This window comes from Cebidichthys violaceus, unplaced genomic scaffold, assembly GCF_023349555.1.
Source record: "Cebidichthys violaceus isolate CVI_PGR_0920_01 unplaced genomic scaffold, fCebVio1.0.p SCAF_15, whole genome shotgun sequence".
NCBI lineage: Eukaryota > Metazoa > Chordata > Actinopteri > Perciformes > Stichaeidae > Cebidichthys > Cebidichthys violaceus.
In genome coordinates this window covers 8,678,315-8,694,992 of record NW_027176318.1, presented here as the reverse complement: position 1 = coordinate 8,694,992, position 16,678 = coordinate 8,678,315, and the positions used below count along the sequence as shown (strand labels likewise).

The 16,678-nt window shown below is 41.8% G+C and overlaps 1 protein-coding gene across 1 annotated transcript in view; it reads left to right on the top strand.

Annotated features, from left to right (window-relative positions):
- Positions 1-8,987: 8,987 nt before the first annotated feature.
- dok6 (docking protein 6) overlaps positions 8,988-16,678 on the top strand; it is a 45,683-nt gene continuing 37,992 nt past the window's right edge. Inside the window, exon 1 of the mRNA XM_068709838.1 lies at positions 8,988-9,327. Coding sequence (XP_068565939.1) covers positions 9,262-9,327 — 66 coding nt within the window. The 5' untranslated portion in view covers positions 8,988-9,261. The remainder of the gene's footprint in view (positions 9,328-16,678) is intronic.

Genomic DNA, 16,678 nt, shown 5'->3' with positions numbered 1-16,678 from the left:
GTTCCACCATATCCTTGTCTGACGGCGTTATGATGTCTGGAGGGCTGCAATAGGTGGTGACTCAGGCTGCCAGTCTTTGTTATTGCCCAGACAAGTGCTACGTAATCTAACATGATGCCACTGGGTCAGTGACACAGTATGAATGCCACCAACTGAAATACATTGTGTATGAGTTTTATGGGTGTACATGTGGGGGTATCGCATTCACATATCTATCTGCGTTGGCAGATTTAATTGCGCATGTGGTGGAGTACATGCTACATGCACTCTGACCCTCACAACATATGGAAAACAACTTATTGGTCTTGAAGCATGGGAAAGTGGAGATAAATGTGTGTGTGTGCGTCTCTGCATGAGGTAGACAACTTGTATTCCTTCATTCATAAATGCACACAACATCATGCTCAAATATGTGTGCAAGCATTCACTCATTTGCAACACATCACGTTTAGATCAAACCCAATCACTTGTGATTGGCTGAGCTCTACAGGAGAAAGGGCTGCGGAGTGATTGATAGGCTGTCCATGTGCGCCCAGGTCCTGTGAGAGAAAAGAGAGGCATACATCAGACAGGTGTCAAAACTCACAGCAGGGTGTGGTGATAGGTGGCGGGGCTCTGAAGAATGAAAGGTAAGAGGATGACGAGCGCAGTGAAAGGGAGAAAGAGGGGGACATAGGAAAGGGCAGAGAGATAACTTGAAGGCTAGAGAAAGCAGCGTGGTGTTTTGATTCTGTGACACCTTCATAAGCATGACATTGGGATAGCATCTGCAGCATTTTTCATCTTTTCCAAACTTTTTGAGTTTATAAGAACAATACAAGATTCAAGTTTCATGAAATACAAATTCACAGGAGCAGTTTTATAGCATTGTTGGACACTATTAGTTAAAAACAAATGCTGCATGATTTCAAAGAATTAAGGAAGAGGTGCAACACATCAATTGATGGTGATAAATCGTTGTGTTCCTTCATCTGCGACCCACCAGACAGACAAGGGTGTGTTGGGAGCAAACTGACAGAGCGACAGCCACAGGCCCATTAGGGCCAAGGAGACTGAGTGCCGTGAAGACAGATGGGATGAAAGACAAGCTTGCAGCTCGCAGGGTCTGCATGGTGCCACCGGTGTTTTCAGACTGTCGTTTAAAATAAGGAAGGCCATTAATAACCTCCTCACTGTGCTCTGCTCAGCTGCAGTCTGGCGCTTCTTGCAGGGCTAAATGTGGCGCTGCATGGCAGCAGACTGGCAGACTGTGTCAAAGAGACCATATACACCTGGGGAAAGGGGGGGGGGGGGGAGGGGGAGGCAGGCAGACAGACAGTTTGAATGTGCTTGTGCATTTGTTTGTGCTGTATATGTGTGTGTGTGCATGTGCTTTATATTTAGTTGTATTTTTTTCACTCGCTCACCTGTTTGTTTTTGTGCTATGTCTGTGCTGCCTGTCCCACTATGGTTGGATGGGAATCAGATAGCAGTGATGCAGTCAGGGAAGCCGTCAGCACCAAGGTGAAAAGTTATGGTTGCCAGTGGTAATGACTGTGTTCCTTCTTGTCAAGCCTTTACTTTGGCAGATGAACAAAACATAAAATCTGACAGGGAGTGGGTTTTTTCCCCTCATGATCCAAAAATATTACATGTACATGGCCACACTGTGAATGTGTTTTTTCAAAGATGGAGTGGGTACTTTGGTGGAGAAAAAAATAAGCTTTTCCTGAGTGGCAAGGTGACTCATATAATTATCGAGTTATTTTAGGCCTCTGTGCTTTTAAAACAAACCTCTGACAAATCTTAGACATTTGATTTATAATAAACATTCATTACCAACTGGCTCTGCTGTGACCAACCCACCTAACTACTTGACTGAAATTGAAAATCTTATAACATGCAGTCAAATTGGTGCTCAAGACCATTCAGTTCTACTGGAATACAATATGTTTAACTTGATACTTTAAAATCAATCAGGATGACTGAAGATTCGTTAAATGTTTTTGTGTAACTAGCATTGAAAAAGGTTGTATTAAAACCTCTCAAACTGCATTAAAGTGTGTCACATGGTTCTCTTACTAAGGTGTGAGCAGTCTGACCTAACACCGTCAAACCAATGGTTACCTTCAAGTGAATGGTTATAGTATTCTGGTATAATCTGCAATGTGCGCTTTAGTGCTGCACATTACATCCTGCAACAAAATAGTGCCATTGGAGAGTGCTGAGGCTACAGCAGCTGCGCGATGTCAGCAACTCAGACTTTGCCAATGTGTTGTACCAGGTTAATTGCAAGAGGCTTCAACAGATCAAAAACTCCCTCTTTTCTTCGGCCCAGCACAAATAAATGAGGCTTTCCAAAAGAAAAGGCTCCTTTGTTTGATAGGAAACATGTGAGCTTTTGGTCCTGCAAGATTATTTTGGTAACAGGTAGGAGTAAAAAACTCAATCGAGAACATCTGGCAAAGTAACTCCTGACAGATTATGCTAAACACAATAATGTGCATCTATATATTTACATGTTGCATGCTATTGTGCTGTCTCTCACTGTCTTTGTCACTCTTGTACACAGACATATCTGTATGCATACAATGATGAACATACACATTCATCTTACTTCTGTCAGACAGGACAACAGACATATTTTCCAACACTGTATTACCAAGGGGAGGAAAAAACCTGTCCATCAGATGATTTATTGTCAACAATTTGCACACATAAGACACTAACACTGATATTTGTTCCTGTATAAATGGGTGTCAGTGAAGCAGTTTTATGCTCTGGATGCAGATGTGGGCCACATGTAAAAACCTTTCCCAAAACAAGCACTGTGGAGAAGGGAAAGTTGTGCTTACAGTACCTCTCCAGGAGGGGTTGGCTGCCTCCCAGACTGGACTGCTGTTAGATCTGTCCCTCCGAATAAATAATGACAGTCCACATCATCTGGACACTTACAAAAAACAATTAATATCTCCTCTTTGAAGGCATGTAAGTGCCAGGACCAAACTTCAAGCCTACCAGTTAGCCCCGTATAATTCATCAATGTTTCATAGAAGTCTTACTTATACAGAACACATTTCTACAAGTGAGCTGTCTGGCAGAGGTGTCCTGTTTATGCTCCAGATGTGATTGCATTAATGACAATAATAAAAACAAAACTAGCTCAGGAATGTGGCATCAATCTTCACACACAAAGCCATGAATAATAGAGGAAATGGATTGAGTTTCAAAGAGCCCTGCCTATCCGAGACACAATCAGATGACCTGGGCGTAAAACAAACACTTGTTTGCAAAGGAAAGAAAAATAAATGTTGAGGAAGAACATAAACAGAGTATGAGAGGCCTGGCAAGACAACAAGGAACTCTCTGAAAAAGCTACATACAGTCGAGTTGAGGGTCATAGCCGAACAATAAGGCCATGCATGGTAGATGGGCACACTTCTTTGCGGTTAGTCATAATAGAAGAAAAATGAAGTGGGAGAATCTTTGGGCCGAAGCCTAGAGGGCCCATGGGTAGTGTGAGAAGAGCACAGCGTGAAAAAAAAGTCATGAGAAACTACAGTTCATAGTAAACTACATCAAAAGGAGTCCCAGAATAAGTTTGTTTACAAGATTTTGTATGAGTCAGCAAAAAACAGTCCCCTTTGTAGCTGCCTGCACTACATAGTTCAGTCGCCAGAATTATGAGCAGTGGGTGATGCAGCAAACACAATTATAACAGAAGTGTTCTGGTGCATTCATATTGGGATCATGGTCAGGGAGCAAAGAGTGCAAAATATAAAGAGCTGCAACGAATCAGGTGTCGGCGACAGGCCGCAAAATCACGGAGGAGGCTGTCCCCGGACTCTGACGTCATCGCTGACCTTTCGTGTATTTACAGAGGAGGTTTGATTTCCACACTTTTTTCCATGCTCACACATGAGCCGTTGTGAAGCGGGCCCTGGAGGTAAAAGAGTAGCTTTGTCCCGACCTGGACGGTGAGCACTGGAGTCATGTGCTTCTGCCAATCCCGAAGAAGGGCCCACAAGCCACGGCCATTGAGAGAAGCACAAGCATCACCTGTTTTATATTAAATCTGTCAGATTAAATAAGGAAGCCAATAACCTGCAGCTTTCAGGGAACAGGTTTAGCCAAATGTGACCCTCTGCTACTCTGATCATACTTGTCCAAACTGTTTTCACACTGAGTTGAGGGACAGGACAGACACCTTTTGCAAAGAAATCCACGAAGCTGCATCATTTGTTGACGTATTAAATAAGATGCACGGTGATAAAGACATCTTCTGTATTTCAGCAACAACAAAGCATCTTGGTTTCTATTTGGGATAATGCAGCTTGTGTTAAATCCCCAGCACTTAAACTGATTGATTTTATTTTTTTTATTTGCAGCAAAATAGAACGTCTATTATACAACTTATATGTTGCTCATTCATCACCTTGTTAAATTATTGGACAAGTACAGAGATTTCATTGTCATAAAGTAGAAACATGAAGACATTTAAAGAGCTCTTTCAAAGTACTCCCCCTAACGCAGCAGACAATATTGCCCTCTACAGGGCATACATATTAGTCACGTTTGTCTGTCTCCACTCTTTTTTTGGTGGGGAGGGGGGGAGGGGGGGGGGGGGGGGGGACTGTGATGAGTTAAAGAGACACATGTGTTGATGGATGTATAATTAGTTTAGAGAGTTTGAGATTCAGGGGGTGCAGGTTGGCACCATGAGATCAAGACCCTGGAGTACACCCTCTTGACATTCAGCATCTGCCTTGCTGTGGTGTCCTCCAGCATGAGTCCCTACTAGCTTCATGTCAGGTCTTCTGTAGTTGACACTCACTGTGAAGAGCACAGGAGAAAGAAAGACAGCGAGGAACTCAATAATTCTCAAATTGCATTGATGAAAAGGATAACAGACATGATGTCAGTCTTATAAATTCAAAATAATGTGTTGAAAAGAAAAATAATTGTGTTTTTATCACGTGGAATTGAATAAAAAAGATATTATGCAGACTGATTAATAACTCCAAAAGATATGAATTAATCCAAAGGACCATGGGCTCTAATTCATCAAGTGTCTCTGACTATGAAAGATGATTAAAATGAATGAGATGGTCACATGAAGGACCTGGTCAGCGATCCAAGACCAGTCCCTCCTTCACTTGATGATACACAGTCTATGAATTCTGCCTCTGGTCTCCAAATTAGCTGCGTGGCATGGGGGGGGGGGATCACCTTACTCCTCTTGTCCTTCAAGAGGAGCTGAGTGGGATGAATTCAGCCTCCCCCGGTCTATGAGAAACACCACAGCAACAGAACAGCTACGTCTCCATAGATCCAACCCCGGGTTCAGCCTAACTGTGGCATAAGATGGACCCCAATTTAGGACACAAAGACACAGGTCACCAGCAGGAGGTATAGCCTTTCCCTGAGAATGAGTCACTCCTTTTCTATTCATTGCGACCATGCTCTGTCCTCTCTTCTTCCTATTTTTATGCTGCTTCACCCTCATCCGTCTGCATCTCTTTCCTGCTTTCCCTCACTCACTTTCCTCACCCTTCATCCTCCCCTATTACCATAACGATCATTAGTGTACCTACACAGTTTACCTCTGAAGCCAATTTTCTCAGTCCTGCTCTCATTTACAATTATAAATCTTCTCTGAATGCAAATGCGCACTTCATCTCATTGTAGATAAGCCAGAATTTAGAACGGACAATCATGAAAGGTGTATCTGCCAGCCATGAATTTGAACAAGCAGAAACACTGCCGCAAATTAAATCTTATCCTCAGCTCTTCTGATAACATTTTTTGGTTAATTTGCCAACGCGAGGAACCCTTGTAATAGGTTTATACACTCTACTCATGCGCTCATCTGAGATTGAAGTAAAGGACCCTCTTGAATCTCCCACTCTCACGACTCACCTTCTAGAGAAGGACAGAGAGGCCCTCCAACCACTTCTAGCTGTTATGGAGTAAATCACAAACATGTCATAGCTTGATCCTCTGGGACCATACACAACCTTAGCTGTCCTATATTGTGTGACTAACCAATGTCCTCCTTAGATGGCCAAGGACCCACTGAGCCCAGAACAGCCCACATCTCTTATTCTGAGAAATGGGCTTTTTTCCCCCTCTCTTTCCACACTTTTCCTTCAGGCATTGACATTTAATCAAACCCAAATCCCATTGTGCCTATTAACATATCAGGCTGATACGGGATGCTGTAAAAAGCTTGAGTACAAGAACCCGGAGCACATTACCATAACTCTGCCTGTGTGATCTCTATTTTCACTCCTCCGCCCACATGTAAAAATGCTTACCTGGCAAACAACTAAGCATGGAATCATCTCTCTCTCTCTCTCTCTCTCTCTCTCTCTCTCTCTCTCTCTCTTCCACCTCATTCCCCCCTGCTTATCTTTTTAGAATGTGTTAATTATTTAGCTGCTCGTGAATGTTCGCCAAATAGCACTGAGACAAAACAAAGCATCTAATGCAAAAGGCAATTTTAGTATTTCACCAGACCATCAAAACCATCTAAAGTTTGCTTTGCTCTGCTGTGACTAAATAAACTATTCAGGGCTTTGGAATGCTTAAGTGCTTTTAATGGATGATATGGTTTCTCTATGAGCAGCTCGGTCTTCCCAGTATTAATCATCATAGACGTGGAGGGACTCGGATATGTGATGCGGAACGTCTCTGAAAAATGGTGATGATTATGAGGTCAATACCTGATAAATTGCCCGTATTGGACAGGAGTTGTTTTCTGCAGCTCAGCAGATATCGGCTGCTTTGCTCTTCACCTTGATGAAGGTCCCTCTGCTCTTGAGTGACTCTCCACACATTTGACCCTGTTGGCGGCCGCTCATGTATATCAGGGCCATATGTTGGTTTGTGAGGCGGCCCTGCATGCTGAGCCTCTCTACCTGTGACCAACTGAGGCCAAACTGGTTGTCGGTCTTGTACCACAGCAGGTAATTACTTCCCCCCCGAAAAACTAGGACAGCTCTCCGTAATAACACAATTGTGACACGGAGCACAATATTTAGTGCAATCAGAAGACATTGTCGCTGTCAGCATTGGTTTCGTAGAGGGAGGATGACAAGGCAGCGCGAATGGAATGGGGCCATGTTGTACAAAGAGGATTATGAAGACAAAACAACTTTGACAAGTCTGAAATTTGAGGACACTTCCGCGGAGATATGAAGACTATCAAAGTCAAGCTGTTTGTCGGAGGGGCGGCAGCTTGCTTGAATGTGATGAACAGACAGGACAGAAAATACAGTCATTGAGTTTTACCTCCGCATTCAGAAGCTGACACTTGACAGAATAGCACTTCTCAGAGCGGCAGCCATCTCCATGCGCTGAACAAAGCCCCACTGTTTCTCAGCGGATGACATTTTCTTTCAGTGCAACACAACAAATAATACATTAGTATGAGCAATAGGGTAATTGTGCAGAGCTAGGAGAGATACAAATATTTGTGTCCTCATTTATCTGTTTTCTGATACTGACACATTCATTTATGGTGCTATCCTATTGTTAGATTAAAGAGTGAAAAATAAAGGAAGAATTATTCCTGAAGTGATCAGTTGTTTATATAACTCATGTTACATAAGGCATCTCTCTTCTCCACATTTTAATCAACATAAGTAATGGTAGACCCTCATATCAATATACCTGAGCCATCTGCTCCCTATACAACGGATTTCACTCTCTGCGATTGCACAACCGGAGTTACGCCTCTCACTACATCCCGATCAGGATTATAGCTTTGGCAGGGATCAAAGTGTGTTTCTGTGCTCTTATTTTCAGAGATTTTTGATTGCCAATCTGCAGCATTGTATCAACAATATACAAGCTGCAGGCGGTGGCTGTATGCTTTGTACAGCCTGGTTCGCTTTCAATTTATTTGATCCTTTACTGGACTAGCCGGTTTTATTATTCAACAAACCAAACAACATCAAGTCAAGTCAAGGCCACCTAATAATGACAAAACACGGTGCTCACACACTGGCAATTGTATTTCCTTATTAGCGGGCTGTCTGGTGGAAAATATGGAAATGATATTCATACTCAGGCAGGTAATAACGACCAAATGGCAATGTAAAAAACTGTTTTGCAAATTAGTCTTAACACTAGGCTCTGTTGTATATTTGCATATTGTCTTTGAACATATTGTCGGGGGGGAAAAGTGGAGGCCAGAAGTTGAACTCCAAACGTCACGTTTGAAAGTAGTCGTATAAAACATGTTGAGTGTTATAAATGACCAAGCGGAGCACATTAATCTTGACCTTGAGCATTTTTATTTTAGTGATCAATATGATCAATGACCACACCTGTCAGAACTTAGCACAGTGGCCTGTATAGGTTATGGAAGATCATTAAAATATGCTGTTAGAGGTTGACTCCAGGTAGGTCTATGTGTCCTATTAAACCTTCACTACCGTGCAAAATAAAAGGCTTAGTCAACTCATTGTTGCAATGTATAGTCACCACCTATATGCCTGGAGTCTAAAAATAGTAGGGCTTCAATTAATGGTTATTTTCATTATTGATACTATTATATTGATCTGCTGATTTTACTTTCACTAATGATATATTAATTGTTTGTGTATTTATTAATTGTGACATCTTAAACAAAAACAAACCATATATATATATATATATATATATATATATATATATATATATATATATATATATATATATATATATATATATATATATCTGACCATGATAATCTGACTGAGCACATTCCTTATAAATATTAGGCATTTTGGAGTAGGCTTTATTTGGACGAAAAAAATCCCTGAAAAAATGCGGTAATTAATGGTGATCCGCTACAGTAGGCCCTTCTCACCACAAACAATGGTGCAAAAAAATATTTTGAAAAGTCTGTATCCCCGCTTGAATTGAAGAGATGCCTACTCCCTCTCTCCCTGCACAGCCGTTATCCCCCACCCCCCTCACTGTTTCGGGGATGGTGTGGTCCAGGAAGCGCGCCTCTCCTGCGCTCTCCTCCTCTGCTCTCCTCTCCGGCTGAAGTGAATCAGCTGACGAATGGTATCTCCCTCCTCTCGCGCGGATGGATCGCGCCGCTGAAGCCGGGCAGCCTGAGCGCTGACACCAGGAGCAGGTTGCCCACCGCCCGCTCTCCTGCCGCTGGATGTGTCACCGACCGACCCTCAAGTAACATATTTCCGCTGCCCGTAAAAAAGAAAAAAAAAAAGGTCACTTTGTTATTATTTTTCACCTCGAGCAGGAAGCCACCCGCTTCCCCTCACCATGGCTTCCAACTTCAACGACATAGTCAAACAGGGATACGTGAGGATACGGAGTAAGAAACTGGGGGTGAGTACTGTTGCACTTGCTGTCTAGCGCGGTGGAGGAGGAGGAGGAGGAGGAGGAGGAAGAGGAGTTCCAGTTGTTTGCCGTCTTTAAGCATCAGGGGCGGCTGGATTAAGAAAGAGGCTTTAATTGCTCCATAGGCAGCCGTCCTGCTGCGAGCTCTTCAAGAGGAAAAACAGATTAGAGCAGCGCGAGCAGCGGCCAAGTTTCTCTCAGTTCATTGTGCAAAATAAAACATACTTCTTCTGCACATACTGAGATGTTGGTGAAGTCCACATGATTGACGGCTGGTGTCATGTGAATGTAGTTGTAAATTCCCACCTTTATTATCAACCTCTAGCCTGTTAGTAGTTTGTTGTAGTTTTCTCACAAACAGATAACCCGCTTTTCAACCAGAGCTGTAGTTATACAAGAGAAACAGGGGGTAAACTACCAATCTTAAGGAGTTAAAAAATGCTATGAGATAAAGCTAACTGAGATACTTTGTAAAAGTAGTATAACAGACATTAACCACACCATAACTGACTCTAATAAGGTCACTTACATTTGAGCACCACAGGCTATAATTGTGTCTATCATGAGGCACGGTGCCAATTAACACCATGCTTTATGGATTCTAGGATGTACAACATAATAGGAATTCTGGGAATGCCATTCATCACTATACACATTGTCATCAGCCTATTACCGGTTTAGAGCCGTACTGTAGTCTAACTCTCTTTTCAGTAATGATGAATTATTCCCAGCACTGAGAAGTCTCATTGAAATCCAGCTGATTTTGGTGTGATGGCAGCCCTTCAATATGCATTGATAATGGCTTTCCATTGAGGTACGGCACAGGGGGGGGGGGGGGGGGATGGCTAGACTGCTTAAAGTGAAATGAATGATATATATTCAATCATGAGCGCCTTATTGTCTGACTCATAAAGCCATCTGCTTTTGTTCATGCTTCCAGCTCATTACGCCAACAGAGCGGGGCACACTCCCTCTCCTTTTGATGAAGTGTGATGATGGAGGCTAATGATGTCTGCCTCCTCACATCATCACCTGGCTTCATCAACATTATTCCACTATTGTTTGCTGCATTCAAGGTTGTCTTTGATTGCTGTTCAAGAGTAATTGTTGTCGAGTAAGAGCAACCTTTACCGCCCCTATAAAAGGAACTTGCACAACACAAGCTCGACGTGACAAATGAAAGCGCAAGACATTTGTTGTTGTTAACATGCTAATTAGTTTGCTCACATACAGTTGGCTCGGTTTATTTATTTACTAGCGTTGTGCTGCTAGCTAGATGCATTCGGAGAAAGCGGGAGTGCGCGTGTTTGACTTTGCAAAAAGCAAGCGAGGATGCACGCTGCGTTGGCTGTGCTCGAGGTATGGATGCCATATCTCTGCCAGCTCCACATCTCATGCTGCTGTTTGTGGAGAATAACAGTTTGTGTCCTGATCGCCCACTCCCTCAGCCCTCCACCGCTCGCTGCCGTTTCATCATAGAAAAAGCCACGCTGCGATGGCCTCAGAGGACCCTGGTGTGGGAAGACAGAAAGTCTTTATCTGGCCACGCTAGGGTTAGTTATTCCAGGCAGATCCTCATTCAAACAACTAAAATGGAGCAGGAATTAGGTATTTGTGTGCCTGAATCAACAGGCACCAATGGAGTACATCACTGTGATTATTCCTGTTTTTTTTTTTCCATGGGGGAAAAAACACCTCATCATTGCTAAATGGCTTAATTTCAAGTGTTTCGAGGCAGATGAAAATCCAAATGTGTGACACATGCGTGGGCTCACTGGAAAAAATACACATCTGGAACGAAAGGATGATATTTAGAGTTGTGAGTCTTATTTTGTAGCTATTTTATAGCGTGATCTCAACCTGCATGTTTATTTCATCTTTGTCTCGTGTTTGACTCAACAGCTAAATAATGTTTATGGGTGTGAAGAGACACTTGATATGCTGAACGGAGAGTCATAACAGAAGGAGACTCAGAGTTAGTATCATGGACATGTAGATGCACAGGCCTCTTTGCTTCATAGGATTGCTCATCACTAAAATGAAGCCAAACGTACAACATACTGTAGACCTGCATCCAGCGGTCCACCATGCCGCTGGGGGCTGATTAAAGTTTAACATATCATATCTTACTTATAGAAAAATAAGATTTATTCATTCTTACTGAGCAAAAATGAGCCATAACTAAAGATTATTCTCATTAACTATTAATCTATTATAATGTTGTAATTAATTGATTACATCTCTGATCTATAAAATGACAGAAAAAAGAGAAAATTTACCACCAAAAATGCCCAAATCCCAGGGTGACATCTTCATAAAAAACTGTCCATGAAATAACAAAATATACTCTTAAATAAAAGGCAAATCTTCACATTTGACATGCTGAAACCAGTGTATTTTTGGTATTTTGCTTATCAAATTATGAAGTTATCATCAAAATGTGTTGCAGATACATTTTCTGTCTGTCTACGGATCAACATGTTGATTAATCCATTCAGCTCTGAAATAGAAGTCCTTGAATGTTTAATATAGACATGTCGCCAAATCAAAAACCTTATTTGAACCAGAATAATTTGGGGAATTTTAGACTTCAAAGTGGAGTAAACAAGATCAGAAATCTGACCAACCATTTGATGCCAGTAGAGCTGCAACTATCGATTATTTGATTTGCAGATGAATCGGCCGATTAATATCTGCTTTTCATTTATTAATAGATTTTTTTTTTTACTGTCACAATTTCTTAAAGCCCAAGGTGACTTCATCTTCAAGTCATAGTCTTGCCCATCAACAGTCTAAAACCCAAAGACATTCCGTTTACAGTAGTAGAAAACTGAGCTTTAGATGCAAGCTTTCAGTTTTCTGACAGTTTATGATATTAAGCTCTACCGACACATTTCATAAAAGTACCAAGAGTCGAAACCCAGCCCTACCTGTCAGGTTGAACCTTCTCAGTTTTAGGACAGAAAGGTCCTGGGTGTTTTCCACCTCATGTGATGGTTTTTTAATGTTTTTTTTTTTAGTGCTTTAAAGGTCTTTCAAATATCACATATCAAGACTTTGCATCACAGTTGACCTTCTAGTGCTCCCACCCACTATTATAATGCTGTGCCATTTAAAATGCATTATACATTATTTTTTATTCGAAAGTGGTACAGTTGAATGGTTCTCCTTATGCGATATTAAAGTGGCCAGACCAACAGCTTCGCCTGATCTCATCAGCATCTGTCAATATGATTGGCTCATTTCCAAACCCCATCAAGTGTGAAGGTTGAGGCCACGAGGTCAGCTCTGTGTTCTTCAGAGTGATCAAAACTACCAGGCGGGGCACTTTCTCTTCAGTTTTTTTGTTTTCACTGGGACATTTGTTTTTTCTTTTTTTCCACTGATGTGAATGGCAATGATTTCCTACATTAGCCAACTTCTTTGTCTCTTTGTTGGCTGAAGAGACAACGGTGCAGTGTTCTTGAATGCACAAGTAGTCTCTCTCTCTCTCCTTTCCTTTCTCACATTCCCCTCCTCTTCCTCACCTCTCCACCCATTCTCTCACCTCATGTCTCACCTGTGCTCCCCACCCTACAGTGTCTCTCTCACCCCCCCTCTTTTATCTCCCTTCTTCCTCTTTATCTGGCTATCTCCCTCACCTCATCCCCCCCTTTCTCTCTCTCACTATTCTCTCCTTCACTGGTTTGCAGACAGTTGAGAGACTGAGCACAAAAGCATCCTATTCATCACCCCACACTGCACCCTCCATAACCCCAACAGACTATTCCCCCTGACACAGTGCAAAGGCACGCACACACGCACACACGCGCACACACACACACACACACACACACACACACAAATTGGCTTGGTTCAACAGTGAACAATTGGCACACACATGCACCCGACGAACAAGTAAACAATCTGCTGCCAGAGAACAGTGTGTGGATTCTCAATTAATTTTAATCTTGTGGCTTTGGACCATACAGTATTTTTTTGATGACATAAAGATAAACTAAATGCCGAAAAGCGGCAAAAACAAGTGTCTCCGCACTTGGAGCTGCATGGATGACGGCAAAAATACTTTTTCTGTCTTTCTCCCTTTCAGTGATGCTATCATGGTCGCCTCTTTGACGAGCTGAATAACATGACCTTTGAGTAATTTGCGCGTCAGTCTCAGACCAGGTACATGTTTCCCAGGTTAAGCATCCCTGCGGTAAATAGAAAAGGTCAGCTGTTGTATGAATATTTTCCCCTCGTCCGTCCAATGTTTTCTTCCAAGCCTTAAACGGTCCATTTCAGTTTGCTGCAGGTGAGTGTGTGAATGGAGAGACTGAATGGCAGACAAACATGTTTTGACACTTCAAAAAGGAGCTGTAGATTCGATGTTGGCCCTAGAGGTAAAATATGTAATATTTTAGGAGAACGCAGAGCACTTCACACACAGACTTCACACTCAGGTTATTCTTGTTAAATTTCCCACCACATCAATGCCAAAGGAATTTCACCAAAGCAAATACCATGCAAAAAACTCAACATTCATTTATTTTACATACAAACAAATGTGCAATAAGAATAGAACCAGAAGATTATGATTTGACTTCATACCAGATATTTAAAGTGCCACATTACTCATATGGGAATGGGGTTGCATGTAGTAAGAAAGCCACAGAGAACTATTGCCTAACTCCTGCGGTTATAGCAGCTTTAATCTTTTTTGTTTTTTACGGCCTACAACTTTACTATTTTGGTTCATTTTCACCTCTCATAGTGTTGTTTTCAAACACAGCTGGCAGGGGGAAAAAAAGCTTTGAAAACCCACTGTGCACTACCTGCCTAGCACCGAACAGCAGACAGACACAGTTAGCATTTAGCTGGTGATGAAAGTGGAGGATTTAGCAGCTAGAGAGCCAGATATTTCCCACAGGCGTTGGTGGAGATCAAAATCAGAGCTAAAAAGGAGAGCTGTGAGATGGAAATTAGCTGAAAGATGCTAGCTGGGGGCAGCTGCAGAGTCGGTGATATTTCTCTGTGGGTACATGACAACATGTGATATCTTTCATATTGCAAACACAGTCATTGGTTCAATTGTTGTAAAAATATTTGTTATAGCAGCTTTAAAGTCATATTTTTAAAGCTAGACTACCTTACCTTGCACTCTCACTGATTTTGTTTTGGTGCCCAAAAGCAGACCAAATCCCCAAATTCCCCTTCCAGCGCACTGTTGATATTTTGAAACTTTGACATTTTTAAAAAAGTCTTATGGTTCACCGGAGATGCTGTCGGGCATCTTAAAATTACAAGTGTACTGGGAACTGCACAGCTGGTCCAAAACTCAAGCCCAAAAAGTCGAAAACTAACAAACTAACTTCGATCTTAAAAAGATACACACTGTATAATATTTAATAGATTGCTAATCTAATTAATAATAGCAAGAATACAATTGAAAAGCTCAAAGCTGTACTCTACTGCCATCAGAGTGCAGTTATGAGAGCGCCTCGGTCAAACCACAAACCTCAAAGCAGAAAACACATTAAAAATGCATTATGTCTGGTCCAGAATGAGGAGGAGTGAAATACAATCAGCCAAAAGTGTGGTTGTAAACAAATAATCAGTAAACCAATAATCAGGGCTGCAGACTGAGACTTTAAGTTATTCATCATCCAAACACAAAGGATATCATTCGCAAAAAAGACGGGTTACTCCCCCGTTTATAGATTTACAGAAGTGATTTGGGGTCCTAAAATTACTTTTTTACGAGATAACAATTTCACAATGTTAGGAATGCATACCGTTTGTTTTGGGGCAAATATCCCTCTGTAATTTAAGGACCGCTGTAGCTCAGTGCTTATTGGAACATTGCCACCTTTGGTCTTGTAGGAATGTTTGAGGGAAGTTTAATGTGTGACAATCTACAGTACTTGTGTTACAGTGGCTCTCGCCACAATACAGCAAACAGTAAGTATTACAGACAGTAAGTAATGCAATTTGTGATGAGTGTTGTACACATCTAATTACACTGTGTAGTACTCCTACCAACTGTTATGACTCTGTGAGTGTTTGCTCATGAGATGAATGTGAAATTCATGCATCCTTCCATGTTTGCTCTATTAGGGAAGAAGTTAAGCATGTAAATACTACAGTTGAACTACAGTTGAAGAACAGTTCCATTTAGAGCAATATTTAGCCGATTATTCTCTGGTTCCAGCTTCTCAAATGTGAGGATTTTTATATATTTTTAAACCAAATATATTTTATCAGACAAAACAACTATGGAGAAGCTGTTCATCTAAAGGAAGAGGAAATAAAAAAATTCTAAATGTGTTTTGCAGACCTTTGATACCTGAGTCCGATGCTTAGCTTGCACTTTACGCTGATAAAGACGTTCATTTTGCAAATGAAGCCTTTTTCTAAGCATTATATAAGAGGACAAAGTCAAGAGTTATTACTCGCATTAAAGTACTTTTTTGGACCCAATGGTGCTCTCCTCCTATCTCTGTCCACAAATACGACAGTTAATAAGTGCTTTGTCTCACTCAGCGGTTTTTGTCTCACAAGTGGGTATTTGTGTTCAGTGGCCGTTACGTGGACAGCGTGTGTTGTAATGGTGCGTGGGTGTGTTCCCCCTGGTTGCCGCACAAGCATCCACCAAAGCAGGGTCGCAAAGAAGTGCCGAACAATGGATCTATTGTCCAAGATATTAAGATAGGATCTTGCCACTTCCATGCACTCACTATTAACAGTGACAGGCTGTCCACAATGGTGGATGTCAGGAGATTTTTCACCCCAGGAACTGTACTTGTCAGTGGAGCGTAGAAACGACACAGTCAGCTATGTTAGACTTGTATAGCAGTTGAGACTTCCAAGCAACATGGATAAACGTGACGGGGCTTGTGCAGAAAAAAAATCAGATTACATCAATTAACAAATCATTAGATTCGTACATCCAGTGGCCACAATTAGCCGAGTCCTCCTCTCCATCTTTCTGCTTATAGAAACTGTAGCAGATAGAGGCTTTTTAACAAGCCTTGTATTGTTTATGATTTTATTTTTTGCCTTGTGGGTGCATGTAGCCTACTTTCAGTTCTCCTTGTGATGGATGCTTTTTCGACTTGGTGCATTAATTCACAGATATGCAGGGCTATACATCGTGTGGTCACTTCCTTTTGGTTTTCATCAGCTTCCTCCATCAGACAAAGACCTGAAGACAAATTACCAGCTCTTATTGGGCCTGATGAATTGCATCTCCAGCAGGATATGGGAACAACAGTCCAACAGTCGTTACTCACGGTGAAAAATGTGCCTCTATTATATAGTCGCTTTCATAAATAAATCTCTGCCCGGACCCCACTTGAAC